We start from the raw sequence: 14,814 nt of genomic DNA on the forward strand, positions 1-14,814 counted from the left end.
CTCAGTGATGTGTTTTCTTTGTCCAGGAAATAAACCCACGCTTGGAATTTCAAGGCCCTGCCCGACTTGATCACGGATTATTATTACCGTTACGTTATTGTTACTATTAATCCATCATCATCTTCGTTATTAGTTTTTACTTACCAAGGTGCAGTCTGTACACCAGGGGAAAATACCCCAAATTCTCCACCTAAGAAAAATACTCCCCAAATTCCCTCAAACTGTGGGTCAGACTTGACGCGGCCCCCACGGGGGTGCGGAGGGACCAGGGTTTGCCTTGGGGCGCGGCCGTCGCCCCGTCTCCTCTACGCGGGGTGCCTGGCGACTCCTGCCCCTGCCCATTGAGACGGGTCTTTCTCAGGGGCCAGCCCCCTCTCCCAGGACACCCCTGGGGGGCCCCGCAGCACTAACCCGAGCCAGGTGTGGTCTCCTCCCCTGCTGCTCACGCAGCTTCTGGACCCTTCCCACAGCTCGGTTGCCGTCACCTGCCCAGTAGGGCTCCTTTTGCCCCTGGCTCACCCTCCTTGGCCTCAAGTGAGCGGGCACAGGCCCTTCCCATGTCTGTCCCCTCCCGCCCTCACCTTCCAGTCCCAACAGCCCCCGGCTCTAAGAATGTCACTGGTGGGTGAGTGCCGCGCCCCAGGACTGAGGAGGGACAGCAGATGGATTCTGATGCTGGTCGAAGTTGGGGGTGCTTCAGGAGCCCTCCAAATAGGTGCATCCCCACTCCTGCCCCGCGTCTCAAAGGCACCGTCACGTTTGAGGGCGGGGGGCTAGCCCACCCCCAGGGGTCCTCTAAGGGTCCTCGCCTTTGTGCCAAGTCTCTTGGGAACAAACACTCAGATCCCCAAACACAAACTAGGCTGCCAGGGAACAGAGTCCAATTCCCTCCACCTCCTGAGACTGCCTTTAAGAAGCAGGGTTTTCTCCGTATGTTTTTGTTTATGAAGTTTCTTTTTTCCTGAGAAAACTGAACTGAGCATCGGCGAAAAAGCTCAAGGTGCCGAGCTTAGGGGCCAAAAACTGCCTTTTCCCAGCATCGGAGCTTTCCTGACAGCTTCCAGCTGAGAGAAACCGGCCGGATGCAGGATGAAGCCACCCAGAGAGGAGACGGCTGGGCAGGACGGTGCCATCCCCCCCCCGGCCGGGCACTAGTTTCTCCTGGAGCCCGATTTGACGAGGTGCCTTCCCAGCCAGGGACCCCTCTGGGAGCATGCATCATACTTCACACATCGCCTCGCTTTGCCGGCACAACAAATCGAGGATGCGTATGATTTTTTTTTCCAATTTAGAGATTAAAAATAGAAATTCAAGGTTACAGAGCTTGCTTGAGGTTGTTCAGGTAATAAAAGACTCTGGATTAGAACCCAGGGCCATCTGCCTCAAAACCTGAGCTCTTTTGTACGGATGTCAAATCTCTTAGAGGCCAAGTTCCCTCTGCCGTCTCTGTCCATCCCAGCTCTCCAGGCAAGTCCCGTGAGGGTTGGTGAGACGGGGCGTGTCAGCATACAGGCTGTAATGCTCTAGGACGGGGGTGTGTGTGGGGGGGGGGCTGCTGTTGCTGCCCTTAATGTGTGACTGAGCCTTGGGTTCCTAATGCCACCTGGGGAGCCTCACAACCCTGATCAGGAAGGGGCTCGAACCGCCCACTGCACAGATGAGGAAAAGGGAGGCTGGGCCTGGCTCACTCATTCGCTCGGCAGGCCTGCCTGTCGCGAGCCCCTATCCCAGGAGCTAGGATACGCCAGTGGCAAACGAGACGCGAGTCCTTGCTCATGGAGCTGTCACTGGTAGGGAGAGAGAGACAACCAACGAGCAAATAGGTAAACGAGGCAACGTGCTCCCAGTTGGTGGGCGCTATGGAGAAAATAAAGCAGGAGGTGAGGGAAGGCGACAGGTGCAGAGGAAGGGGAGGGGCTGCAATTTTCAACCAGGGGAAGTCTCACGGAGATGGTAGCATTTGAAGGCTTAAAAGAAATGAGGAAGCAAGCCGTGCCGGTGTGGCAAGAAGAGCATTGCAGAGAGAGCATCGGCAGGTGCAAAGGGCCTGAGGCAGCAGCGTGTCTGGCTGCTCAGGGCCAGAGTGGCTGGAGCAGAGTGAGAGGGGAAGGAGACGCAGGCAGGTGATGGGACAGTGAGTTTGGTTTTCCAGGGCAGGGAAAGGAGCCTGGCTTTTCCTCTGTCCGCACCGGGAAACCCTTAGAGGCCTTGAGCAGAAGTTTAAGGCCATGACTTACATCTTCCTAGGACCAGAGATGAAGAAGCTTGTCTCACGCCAGGCGGCTGGTAGGGATAGAAGAGAAGGCCAGTGTGTCCGACCGGGAAGCCTACATGCCCCTCCTCCACCCCTTATATCCGCCGAGTCCGTTTCCATCGCCAGTGACGGAGAGAGCCATGGGAAAGATAAACCAGGTGCTGGGGGAAGACCGCTGGGCGTGAGGCCTCTCTGAGCAGGTAATATGTGAGCTGAAACCCGAATGGTGGGGAGGAAATACATGCAGGAACAGATGTGCCAAGGTCCTGAGGCAGGACCAAGCTTGGCACGGGGGACGGGCAGAGAGAGAACAAAGGTGGCTGGATTAGGGGGAGCAGGGGAGATCGAGGCGGAAGAGGGGGTCAGAGAGAAGCCAGACCCTTCAAGGCCTTGCAGGCCACGGGAGGGAATCTGGATTTTATTCTTAGAGTAGAGGAGCCATGGAGGATTTTAAGCAAGAAGTGACTTGCACTGTTTAAAGATCTATCTGGTTGTTCTGTGGAGGCAGAGCATGCAGGCCCCATGACATGAACTGTAATTCTCTATATAGAAAATCATACTTATTTAACGCACCTGTGCACCGTGCTGTGCGAGTGTGACATGAGTGTTATCTCCACGGAGGGCAGGAATTTGCACGAAGTGTTCACTGATTCTAGAACGGTACCTGGCATACGGCAGATATTCGTTAGCTATCGGTTGGATGGATGGATGGATGGATGGGTGGGTGGATGGATGGGTGGGTGGGTGGGTGGGTGGGTGGATGGATGGATGGATGGATGGATGGGTGGATGGATGGATGGATGGGTGGGTGGGTGGGTGGGTGGGTGGATGGATGGATGGTTGGATGGATGGGTGGATGGGTGGATGGATGGGTGGATGGATGGATGGATGGATATGCTTTGAAAGCTGTGAGGCACCACAGAAAGGTGAGAGGCTGGGGTCCTGCACTGACCATCCACGTTTCGAGCCTTTCCCAAGAGAACCTAACACAGCAATGGGAACTGAAGTGTTAACGTTCACTTCTGAGGATTTTTCTTCCATGGAGTGTGGTCAGTCAGCGCCAACAAATCTCCTGTGATTTTGTTGGGGGTGGGGACAGGGGTAGGGGTGGAAAATAACCTCCTGCTAAATTATCAAATTAACACCTTTGGGCTTCCTTTTAGGTAACTTCGAACGCCTCACCCCAGGCAGCCTGGGGGATTATTTTCCAGGCGGACTGGCTGAGGGATGGAGGCTTTTGTTTTTCCGATTCCCGCTGGTGGAAGCGTTTGATGGCCTGGCGGGTTTCTGTCTGCGTCTCACAATGATCTATCTCTTAGCACAGCATCTGGTGCATAGAAAATGCTTGATGCCTATTTCGGTGAACAAAGGGACGGCTGGTGGCCATACACATGGCTTTACTTTCTCTCATCTCTATTGTCTAAGGAAAAAACAAGCAGCATTTTTTCTTATTTATCTCCCTTTTTTTTGGTCAGCTGTGACAAAGCTGCAAGTTTCAAACGTGTCTACTGACAGGCCTTAAGTAACAGGCAATAGCTGAAGGTTTTCCAGCACCAATTCCAAGATGTTTGGGGGGGGGAACCTTCCACCCCCAAAGGGCCTGAGGATGAGGTTTGGTGGCTACAATATCCAGGGACAATGTCCAGAGAACCCTGCTGGTCACTCGGGTGGCGTTCTCCCCTTGCCAGGACCCCTGAGCTGACATCCTAGCCCAGGCTGCCTGAGGCTGGCCCGCCCGCCCCTCTGTGAGGTGGCCCTGCTGTCCCTCGCCAGGGGGTGGGTTTCCCTGCGTGCTCGCCTCAGCCAATCGCTTCTCTTCCAAATCGAGGTTTCCTGCAGGTGCATCTGATTGGTGGAGCCTGAGTCACATGCCTGCCCCGACGCAAGGGAAGCTGGGAAAGGGAGGCAGGTGTCACAAGGGGGGGAATCTCCCAGATCTGCCAGGGGCCTTCCAGAGCCTGGCAGGACAGACAGAACGCTGTCTGTCCGCCGCCCCTGGGCACCTGCTGGCTTCCCTGCCCCAGGGGCACGGCGGGCGCTCGGTCGGTGGCCACGCTGCTCGGTTGGGACCAAATGTGTCTTTCTGCTCAGGCTCCGGGGCGTGGAATTTACTCGCAGGGTCCACGTCACCGTGACCAGGATTTTGAGAGGAAGAGCTACCGAATTCAACACGCAGTTTATCTTCTTCAGCCTCAGCAGCGGATTTCTAACATAGACACGTGCACTTATTCATGCAAATGTATTTCAAAGACACTGTTCTCTACAAAGACCTGGGTACGGAGTCTAGCTGTCATATCAGGGTGTCAGAGCCTCTCGCCAGGGGATGCGAGAGGAATCTGTTTTGCTTGATTTCCACCTGATGTGCTTATTCATGTTTGTTTGTTTGTTAATTCTCACCAGAGGAGCGAGGATATTTTTTTCCATTGCTTTTTAGAGGGAGTGGAAGGGAGAAGGAGAGAGAGAGAGAGAAACATCGATGTGAGAGAGACACACAGATTGGTTGCCTTCTGCACGTGCCCTGACTGGAGGGGACAGTGGGGATCAAACCTGCAACCCAGGTTACGTGCCCTTGACCAGAATCAGACCCAGAATCCTCCAGTGTACCGGCTGACGTTCTAACCACCGACCTACACTGGCCAGGGCATGTTTGTTTTTTGAAGAAATACATTTAATAATTTAGAAACAGTAAGGAAAAATATTTGTATATAAAAATTAAAAACATTTGCATGACAACATAAAAATTAAAGTGACAAATATTACTCTTGGAAAATATTTGGAATTTAAAACACAATATTGACCAGGAGTTGTTATCCCTAATATACAAATCTCCATAGAGTGTCCCAAAATCATAGGAGAAAGAAAAACCCTAGAGAAAGAAAAATGAGCCCAGAAGTGAAGAAGGAATTCACAGAAAAAGACAAAGAATGTTAACTATGAAAAGGTGCATAACCGCGCTAACATGGGAAAGGTACATTAAAACTACTTTAGCTTAAAGCTTATAATCAAGATGTAGTAACAAGGACCAGATTTACCCTCTCACTTGGATAACTTAAAAAAACAGACAAAATGTACAAAACAATCGTTTTGAAGACACTGGACATCAGACAGTGAAGGACGTTGACCCTGAGAGATGGAAACAAAGGAGGTGAACCCCACAATCGCCGCACTTTCTGCCTGGAGAGTCATCCAAGGCCCTGCTGCAGGGAAGGGAACCCAGGGGGAGCCCGGGGTCCCTGAGTTTAAGAGATGGAGGGGAGAGTCTAGAGGTGCAGGTGGCCAGAGGTTGTCAGGCAGAGTATCAAAGAGGACAGGACAACAGGGGGCAAGAACTGCAGAGACCTGCGGAGGGCACCCCCACTATTCAGGGGAGTGCGGTCAGCACACACGTGCGAGAAAACCAGCGCCGGAGGCCACGCGGGGCTGGGGTGCTGCTGCCCACCGGCCAGACCGGAACCCCTTGTAGGTCGGGGTCCTTCTGCAGAGCGCAGCAAACCCTCGATTTTGTGGACCTCGATTTAATGGACAAAACTCACGGCCCATATGTCATATGTGAAAAGGAACACCTCGTTAATTTAAAAATGCTTTTAACCAAGGCTTGCTTATAATTCAACTAATGGGTTATTTTTTTGTTTTGTTATTAGTTCACTGTTATTTTTATTTTATTTTTTTTAGAAGAATGTGCATTCTGTTGTGGTTGCATAAAATGCTTTTTTTTTTTTTTTTAATATATCTTTATTGATTTCAGAGAGAGGAAAGGAGAGGGAGAGAAACATCAATGATGAGTCACTGATCGAGCCCGCAACCCGGGCCTGTGCCCTGACCGGGAATCGAACCCCGATCGCCTGGATCTTAGGTCGATGCTCAACCGCTGAGCCACGCCTGGCCGGGCTCACTGTTATTTTTAACAAATTTTAGCAAATAGGCCATATGTTGGAAAAAACACTGTAGGAATTTCACCAACATAATATTACGTATCTACAGCTATCGCCTACATATTTAAATCCAAGAGTCACTGCTCCTGAACAATGTTCAGCGAGTGATTAGCATGTGACTGCACTGCGTGGGGACTGGTCCTGTTGCGCTGTGGTGGGTGTGACTGTGCGGCAGTTATCACCCCGGCCGGCCCGGGTTCCCACGTGCGCTAAGCCCCGCTCCAGCAGTGTGCGTTTGTTTACTCTCAGTGACTGGGGAATGCACGAACTCACTAGACCTATTCAGCATAAATTTAAAATTACTGTAATACATACGGAGAACTTTTCTGTGAAATTAAACTTCATGCATAACTTAATTTTAATTACACAAACGTGTCTACGTAAGTCAAAAAGGTAAATGAACTAATTTCTCAATTTTTTAACATACCCCTTTGGAAAACCTACTTTATCATATAACGGACTTTTGGCTTTCACGGACACCCCCTCTCCAGAACTAGTCCGTCATGTTGAGGTTTTACTGTGCTCGGAAGGATCATGTCTCAGTAGTGGGGGGTAATGGGTCACAGATGAAACACTGCCCTAGTCCCAGCAAACAAACCTCAAGAAACCAGACTCCAAAGGGTTAAAATGTCTCCAAGTGCTTAACTGTGCCCCAGAACAAAGCTCAGGGCTATTTATAAGAAACACAAATCTATCCAGCACCTAACAAGCTAATTGGCATTCAGTTAAGAAATGCCAGGTGTGTACAGAACAGAGCCTATGACGCAGGAAGGGAAGTGACCCACCAGACTGAGCCGGGGCTGACACCGGCTGCCGGCTGTCACTAACACATTTCCTCCAGGGCCCTTTAGAGCACCAAATGCCTATGCTAGAAAAGAAACCAGAGGGAAAGGGAGGAAATTAAACCTGCAGTATGTAGACTAAAGGAAATAACGAAGATAAAAGCAGAGATCAATAGAAGAAAAAACAGTGGAGAAAGCCAACGAAACTAAAAGCTGGTTCTCCGAAAAGATAAAAAAAGTTTAAGCCTCCAACCAGGCTGATCAGTAAAAAAAATAAATCAAAGAAGACAGATTATCGCCATCAGGAATGAGAGCAGCGGAATCACCACAGATCCCACAGGCACTAAAAGGAGACTAGGGAAGCGCTAGGAACAGCTTATGCCGATCAATTAGGCAACTCAGATAAAATGGGAAAACTTCTTGAAAGACTGAAACTATCAAAGAGTTTTCAAAATGAAACAGATAACTAGAAACATTCTGTATCTTCAAAGAAATGGAATTTTTAGTTAAAAACCTTCCAATAATGAGAAATCCAGGCACCAAAGTTCACTGGTGAACTTAACCAAATATTTAAGGAAAAAATAATTCCAACTCTCCCCATACTCTTCCAGAAAAGTGGAGCAACAATATACTTTCCAACTCACTTTACGAGGCTGGCAACACCTCGATTCCAAAACTGGAAAGACATGTACAAGAAGAGACACCTACAGACCAATACTCCTCATGAACTTAGGTGCAAAGGTTAACAAAATTTTAGCAAATGGAAATGAATAGATTTTAAAAGGATAGTATATCATGACCAAATTGGGTTTATGCCAAGAACACAAAATGGATTTAATATTTATAAAAATCCACAAGCCCTGGCCAGGTGGCTCCCTGGGCTGGCTGGAGAGCCGTTCCTACACCAAAGAAGAAAAGGTTGTGAGCCTGATCCCTGGTAGGGGGCGTGCAGGAGGCAGCCGATCCATGTCCCACTCTCACATCGATGTTTCTCTCTCTCTTCCTCTCTCTAAAAATCAATAGAAAAAACTTTTTTTTAACAGAGTGTACTCATTCAGGTGAAGAGGTGAAGGAACCGGCATTCACACACAGGGTGGGAGAGTAAACTGGTACAAGCACTTCGGAGAAGAGCCTGACAGATTCTTATAAAATTAACCTACACTCATCCTATGACCTGGCCGTGCACTCAGATGAAGGCACTGTCCCCGCGAGTGTTCACAGCAGCTTCATTCTTACCAGCCCAAACCGGGAACGAGTCCTCCCAGGCCCATCAACAGGCGCCTGAATGAACGCGTGATCCACGCTTACAGCTGCACAGGCCTCTGTGGTAATAGTGACAGCTGATGCACACACAGTTACGTCCTCAGTGACAGCTCAGGGGGGGCCCGAAAGAGGTACACCCCAGCCAAGGTCGCCATCCACCGAGCCGCACGCACACCGACGAGAACTGTAAAGACCTGGCCTTCACATTGCAGAATGAAACGGGACGTCTCGTGGTAGATTTGGAAGTTGGGAGACCCGGGTTCAAAACCAGAAATCCCCCCTTACGGGTGGTGTGATCGCAGGCGAGTTACTTACCCTCTGAGCCCAGCCTCCCCGGCTGTGCAGCAGAGCAGGGCTACCCTCCCTGCCGGGGGTCAGCGAGGATTGCAACGTGGCTGGGAGGGTCTAGCAACAACTTGCATGTGACAGGTGCTTCCTTGGGAGCCCTCTTCATCCCTTTGCTGGGGACGGGATTCCTTCCCACTCATTTCCTACCTGCGGGAAAGACCCGAGGCAACCACCTTCGCCTCGCTCTCGGAAAAGCTCACCCCATGATCTGGTCCGCCCCAGGGAGCCATCAGGGGCCTCCATCACTGCTGTGAGGATAGAAAGGCTTGCACCCATGTGAAACTCAAGGACCCGTGTGCATTTGCTGGCTGAGCGAGGCCTGTTGGGTGTCCACGGCTTGAGGCTGGGAGAAAGGACAAGAATTGTGGGCCGCAGAGAGTGGGTCCTGATTCTGCTGCTTCCTAGCTTTGCGACCCTGCACACACCCACTCACCTTCTCAAGCCACTGAATTCCCTGATTTGTAAAGAGAGGACAATAACTCTGATTTGAGTTGGAGACATTTCCTGGCCACTGGAATGACAGAGGGCAAACCTCTGCTGAACGCAGCAACATGTGGCCAAAACGCAAGAAACAGTGAAGTGGATGGTCCCACATACAGCAAAAATGAGTTCCACCAACAAGAGCTTTGTGTAAAATACGTTTTTAAAAATTCCCTTGGTAAAAGCAGAATATGGGACAAACACAAAATGTAAGAAAAGAGAACCTTGCCTTCGACACCCAGCCCTTAATGCAGCCAGACACAGTGGGATGGGAATCGGCGTCAGGGTCCCGCAGGCCCTCGGTGCGGCGGGACTGAGCGCTCACGGCTGGGCCCGTGGCTCATCACATCCCCTGTAATGCCAGAGAGAGTGGGCCATCTGGAAACCCATGAGAACACAGAAAACTGGGTCTGCGAGAGTTGGGGAGGGGGCTTGTTGGGGTGTCTGTGTCTTCCACGCGCGATTTCTATTTGCAGACTATACATTACAAACACACGTGGTGGGTGGGAGAACACGAGTCCTCCGGTCTTCAGGCTCCTGGCGCTCTCCTTTTGGCTAGTCCGTGCCCAGGGCCCGGGCGGCCTTCTTGGCGTTCAGAAAATTCTTCTTCTTCCTGGGAGGAGCGTGCAGCCAGGTCGCCGGCTCCCCTGGGTTTCTGAATATAAAGAGCTTCTCGCCTGTGTTTAACAAATCGATGGCTTCGGCCCCTACGATGGGCACAGGCACCAGCTCGCCACTGGACTCCAGGGACAGGTGTGGCCAGCTCCCTTTCCTGGGGAATGCTATCCTCTCTCTCAGAGGGGGACACGTCTTCTTCAATATGCTGGAGAAAGAACAGGTTATCACATGAGTGTCCTGATAAGAGCTCCCTAGGAATCCCCTTTTGGTCCCTAGATCCCCCATCAAGTACCATTTTAAAGAAGGGTTTTCTTGCTGGTCACCTGACTGCCCCTGGAATTAGCCGAAGCCTGTGGCAGTGCCATGCGGCAGACAAATCTTACCGACTCACAACTGTTACATTTTCAGGAGACTGGCGAGCCTGTTGTCATCCCGTCGTTTGCTTGAAATCAGCCACAATGGGAGTATTTACACCACAGAAATTGGCACATGCTACACATCAGAGCTCCCGTCCCTCTCCCAGGACACCCCTGCCTGCGATCCTCACACTAAAAGCAGGCTGACAAAACCTGATTACAAAGCAATGGAAGTTAAGCAGAATGTGTCCGAGGTCTGCTTTGGGAGCGCGGCCCAGGAACTGCTTCGCTCCCCCATCCTCCGCCCGAGCAACTGACTTGTGTTCCTCAGTGGAGCACTTCACATTTACAACAGCTCTAATCTCCTTTCCTAGGTTTGGGCTCAGTATCCTGACCTAATTTCTTTGGGACTAAATTCTGCTAAGCAGCCCATTATCCACGTCTCCAAGATGTTTCTCGTGGACCATTCAGGAAGCATGGTCTCAGCACCCTCACCTTGGCTCTGAGAAATTAGGGGAGTGGCAGGTCTCAGGTTAGACACTTCCCTGGGACTCCCACTGTTCCCAGGACACACACTGGACACCACGTTTTCACCCGTCACGAATCCATGCTCCTCTTTCTCCGATGGGTATCCCCGGAGACACCCGGCCAACCACTTGTAGCATCTACAACCACCCTGCCCCTGCTTTCCTCTGCTCACCACGCTTAAAGAAGAAAGACATTCAGAGAAGAAAGCACTGGCCAGGGCGTTGAGGGGCATAAAGGGCTTAGTTAGATGCCCAAGTCCTAGGGCCCCTGTTTGGAGCCGCAGACCCGGGCCTCTTCGTCTGACCTCCCCGAGCGCCAGTGTTGCCGGCCCCACTTCCTGGAAGGCGGGAGGCTCAGTGCAACAGGATGGGCCTCATCAGCTAGGAAGTGAGAACCGCTGTAAGGCATTACTTTCCTTCTGATGACGTCCCACTAAGGAGTGTGCACTGGTTACAAGAAGTACAGAAACTCTAACGCTAATGAAGGAGAGGGGAACATCCGCCCACTAGCTAGAGGCTTATGCCCAGCTCCTGAAGCGGGCCCACGTGGTCTTCAGGAAGGACCGGTCCCTTCTCCGTCCCCTCCCCCGCCCTCCCCTGCCCTGCCGTCCCAGCTCCCAGGCGGCCCTCCTCCCCAGCCCACCTGGACAGTGCCCGCCATTACCTCTCCTTCCTCTGGCGAGCCCACAGCATCTTTTCCAATCCTCTGCTTATCAGCTCTCTGCGCAGTTTGCTTTCTAAGGCTTGCCACCAGCCCTGGTGTTTCCTGAAGGCGAGAAGGGGGCGTCTTATATTCTCAGAAATAATAGAATCTCCCAGCGAGCCCCAATCCTAAAAGGCACTACAGGCCCAGCCTGTGTGGCTCAGTGGTTGAGGGTCAACCTATGAACCAGGAGATCCTGGTTTGATGCCCCGTCAGGACACATGCCCGGGTTTTCGGCTCGATCCCCAATAGGGGCGTGCAGGAGGCAGTCAATCAATGAGTCTCTCTCCTCATTGATGTTTCTATCTCTCCTCCCTTCTTCTCTCTTTAATCAATAAAAACATTTAAAAAAAAGGCACTGCAGGCTCCATCCTGACAGGGGAATCCAGAGTTTTCACTGTTTGTTCTCTCACTCGAGGCACAGTGACCAAGTGCTTTCTCTGTCCTGGTCCAGACACAACCTCTGCCCTTAAGGGATCCCCGGTCCAGAGGTCACAGATGGGAAACAGGTGACATGCGTCAGGCAGAGAAGGATGCTGAGAGGCGGGGACATGAGTTGGGTCTTGGCGTCCCAGCAAAGGGAGCGTGTGGGATATTCATGAAGCAATGCCGTGAGCTGACGTTCAAGGACCTTGGGTTGGGTCAAGTCCATAAAGGACAGAGTGGACCTTAGGGTCCCGTCTGTGTCCAGCTCACACTGCGCCTCGGCAGTTCACGCCGCCCAGTGGTGGTGAGGATAGTCCTTCCCAGGCTGGACCAGGCTCTCTCTTCCAGGAGTCTAAGTCTTGGGCCCAGAAGGCTGGCACTCAGAGGGCAGCACCCCAGAGGGGTGCCCTGCGTGCTCTCCTGGTCCTGCCCTCTCAGGGCTGGGGGTTCCGACAGGCCCCTCGGATGCCCTTTCTTGCTTAGTCAGTTTGTTGTTGGAAACCCAAGGCTCTGAAATGATGTGACAAGGCATCTGGGACACAAGAGTAGTATCTCCTGCCCCCAGAGACTGTAACACACGAGCCATGAAGCTGGGCAACGAAAAGGCATGTTCACACTCCACACTCCAGGTTGCAGCCACCTGAGAGCTCATCACATCCCACATCAGACTGATCATGCTGCTTACAAGCCCCACACTGAATTGGCCAAAGGGGCAGCCCCCCAAATAAGGTCCTCATGGGTGGCCCCTCAGGCAGAAAGGCTTCCCTGTAACCATGTATGCTCCGGCTCCAGTCACCTCCAATACTTGCCACTTGCATGTCCCACCTGGTTGTGCACTGGAGAAAGAGCCGCGACACGCTGCGCTCTAACCACCCCCTGCCCAGCCCCGGCCACGCCCACACCCAGCTCTCTGACCAGAATACTTCTTAAGATTCTACTTGAAAAATAAATTGACCACAGAAAGAGAGAAAGTGAACAAAGCAGTGGACCCACCAGGACTGGAAACCGACTCCTGGCGACTCTCCTGGGGGCCGAGCAGGGAAGGCTGTGTGCGCGGGTCCCCCGCCCCTCCGCCATCCGCTCCCCTCCTGGACTCTTGCTCAGTTTCCCAGGGATGCGGGCGCTGACTCACCCCCTCCGGCCCAGGTCGGCCTGCTCCCCGCCGCCCGGCTCCGCTGCGGGGTCCGGCTGCTTCTGGCTGACCGAGTCCAGCAGGGCCAGCAGCTCGGGCTGCGCGGCCGTGGGCAGGGCCACGCTCAGGAGGCGGCGCAGGGTGCCCGCGGGCACCATCGTCAGCTTGGACAGGTACGAGGCCAGCCTCAGCTCCTGGGGGTGAAGGCAGGGAGCTCAGGCCACGGCGCGCTAACCCTGGTGAACGGCACAGGCTAAGATGCCTGGTCCCAGGGAAAGAAATATTTCCGTAGCTCGGTCCTAGAACCATGTTCCCAGATTCACAGAGCTGTCAAAAGAAAACCTACTTGGTCAGCAGCCTTGGCTCCCCATTACATTTCCACAGCCATCATCCGCCCCTTCTGACAACACCCAGCTCACTCGCGGTGACTAACACCCGGCCTGCAGCAGCGACACTTAGTAATGTCTCCTCCTACTCAGGTTCCCAGTGGTGATGTGGCCCCGGGGTGGGGACAGCACAGGCTCTGGAAACAACAGAAAGTCCCCAAACCAGTGGACGATCAAAGAAATGCGCTATGGCCCTGGCAGTGGTTAGAGCATCGGCCTGAGCACCAAAGGGTCGAGGGTTTGACTCCTGGTCAAGGGCACGTACCTGGGTTGCGGGTTTGCTCCTTGCCCTGGTTGGGGCGCATGTGGGGGGCAACCAGTTGATGTGTCTCTCTCACATCAATGTTTCTCTCTCCCTCTCTCTCTCCCCTTCACTCCCCTCCCCTCCTCTCTCTCCGAAGAGCAATAGGAAAAATACTGGTTATAGAATAGTTCTATGTTCTAATTGTGGTGTTGGTTACAGGAGTCTATATGAAACGAAGTGACAGATTTTATAGCACCCTCAATGCCCTGGCCTTGATGTTGTATTGGGTTTTGTAAGGTGCAACCACTGGGGAAACTGAGGGAAGTATGAGAGGGCACTGGAGCTCTCTGAGCTCCCTTGGCAACTTCCTGAGAATCTAAAATTATTTCTTAATAAACGGTTATGAGAGAGAAGAGGCTCTGTGCTCCCGAAAACCCGGGTCGGCCTCCCAGCCCCGCCACGTGGAACTGTGTGTCCCTGGGCAATGTCCTTATTTCTCCTCAGTGTGAACCCGGGCAAGTTTCAGCTTTGTAGGAGGGGGCGATGACAGAACCGGCCCGGCAGTGACACAATGAGTGTGGAGTACTTTGCAGGGTCCTGCCACAGGGTAGGTGGCCTCTCCTTTAAATATCTGCTCAGCTCTTCCCCAGGTCTGTGTTTTCATCCCACCCACGGGTAAGGAAAGGTGGACTCTGAGAAAGGGACGTGCTGGTAAGAAATGGAGCCGGGACTGGGCTGCCGGGTTCTCACCTGGCTGTACAGGGTCACAAAGGTGTCCGCCTCCAGAGTCTCCAGCAAGTCTTCGAGCATGACACTGCTCTCCTGCTCCTCCCGCAAGCTAGAGTGGAATAGAGTCTATGTGAGTTATTTTGTTATAAAGCGGTCCTATGAGACCGTCTAGTTATTTAATAACAATGAACTGCAACCTAATCCACATTGTATTTTATTAAATCCATGGAGAGGGGTGGCCAGAGAGGCTACGTCTTCTTGCCTAGACTACTTTGCAATAACGTCCATCAGGATGGACGGCTCCTCAAAGTGAGGAGCTTCGAAGCAAGTGTGTGGTGACTTCAGTGTGGCTTTGCAGGGTGACCTGTGACCCTACTTTGACAATTCTCAGTATTGTCGTGGCCATGCTCAAGAGGACCAGGCTCCATGGTCTCATCCACCATGTGCCCTCGGGTTATAGCAGACCCAAGACCATCTCTCAAGGATGCTCCTGGCTCTGACCAGAGGCCGGGTGGCACCTTTCATGCACAAGGGTCTCCCCATGAGGCATCCTGACTCCCCACCAATTCCTTAGCCCACCCAAGCTGACATGACGGATTATCCGCTCTGCATTCTCCCTGGTTAATACAACCCA

The 14,814-nt window shown here is 52.4% G+C and overlaps 1 protein-coding gene across 4 annotated transcripts in view; it reads right to left on the reverse strand.

Annotated features, from left to right (window-relative positions):
• Nucleotides 1-9,204: 9,204 nt before the first annotated feature.
• Nucleotides 9,205-14,814, reverse strand: part of EVC2 (EvC ciliary complex subunit 2) — a 41,853-nt gene continuing 36,243 nt past the window's right edge. For 3 of the 4 annotated variants that reach the window (XM_087828337.1, XM_087828336.1, XM_087828335.1), the window contains exons 17-20: nt 14,202-14,289; nt 12,822-13,015; nt 11,225-11,326; nt 9,205-9,882 (exon numbers count right to left, since the gene is read on the reverse strand). In XM_087828337.1, coding sequence (XP_087684463.1) covers nt 9,615-9,882; nt 11,225-11,326; nt 12,822-13,015; nt 14,202-14,289 — 652 coding nt within the window. In that variant the 3' untranslated portion in view covers nt 9,205-9,614. Of the gene's footprint in view, nt 9,883-11,224; nt 11,327-12,821; nt 13,084-14,201; nt 14,290-14,814 lie in introns of those variants that run through there. The other variant, XM_087828338.1, reaches the window with a different exon arrangement.

This window comes from Miniopterus natalensis, chromosome 1 (assembly GCF_054644295.1).
Source record: "Miniopterus natalensis isolate mMinNat1 chromosome 1, mMinNat1.hap1, whole genome shotgun sequence".
NCBI classification, from domain to species: Eukaryota; Metazoa; Chordata; class Mammalia; order Chiroptera; family Miniopteridae; genus Miniopterus; species Miniopterus natalensis.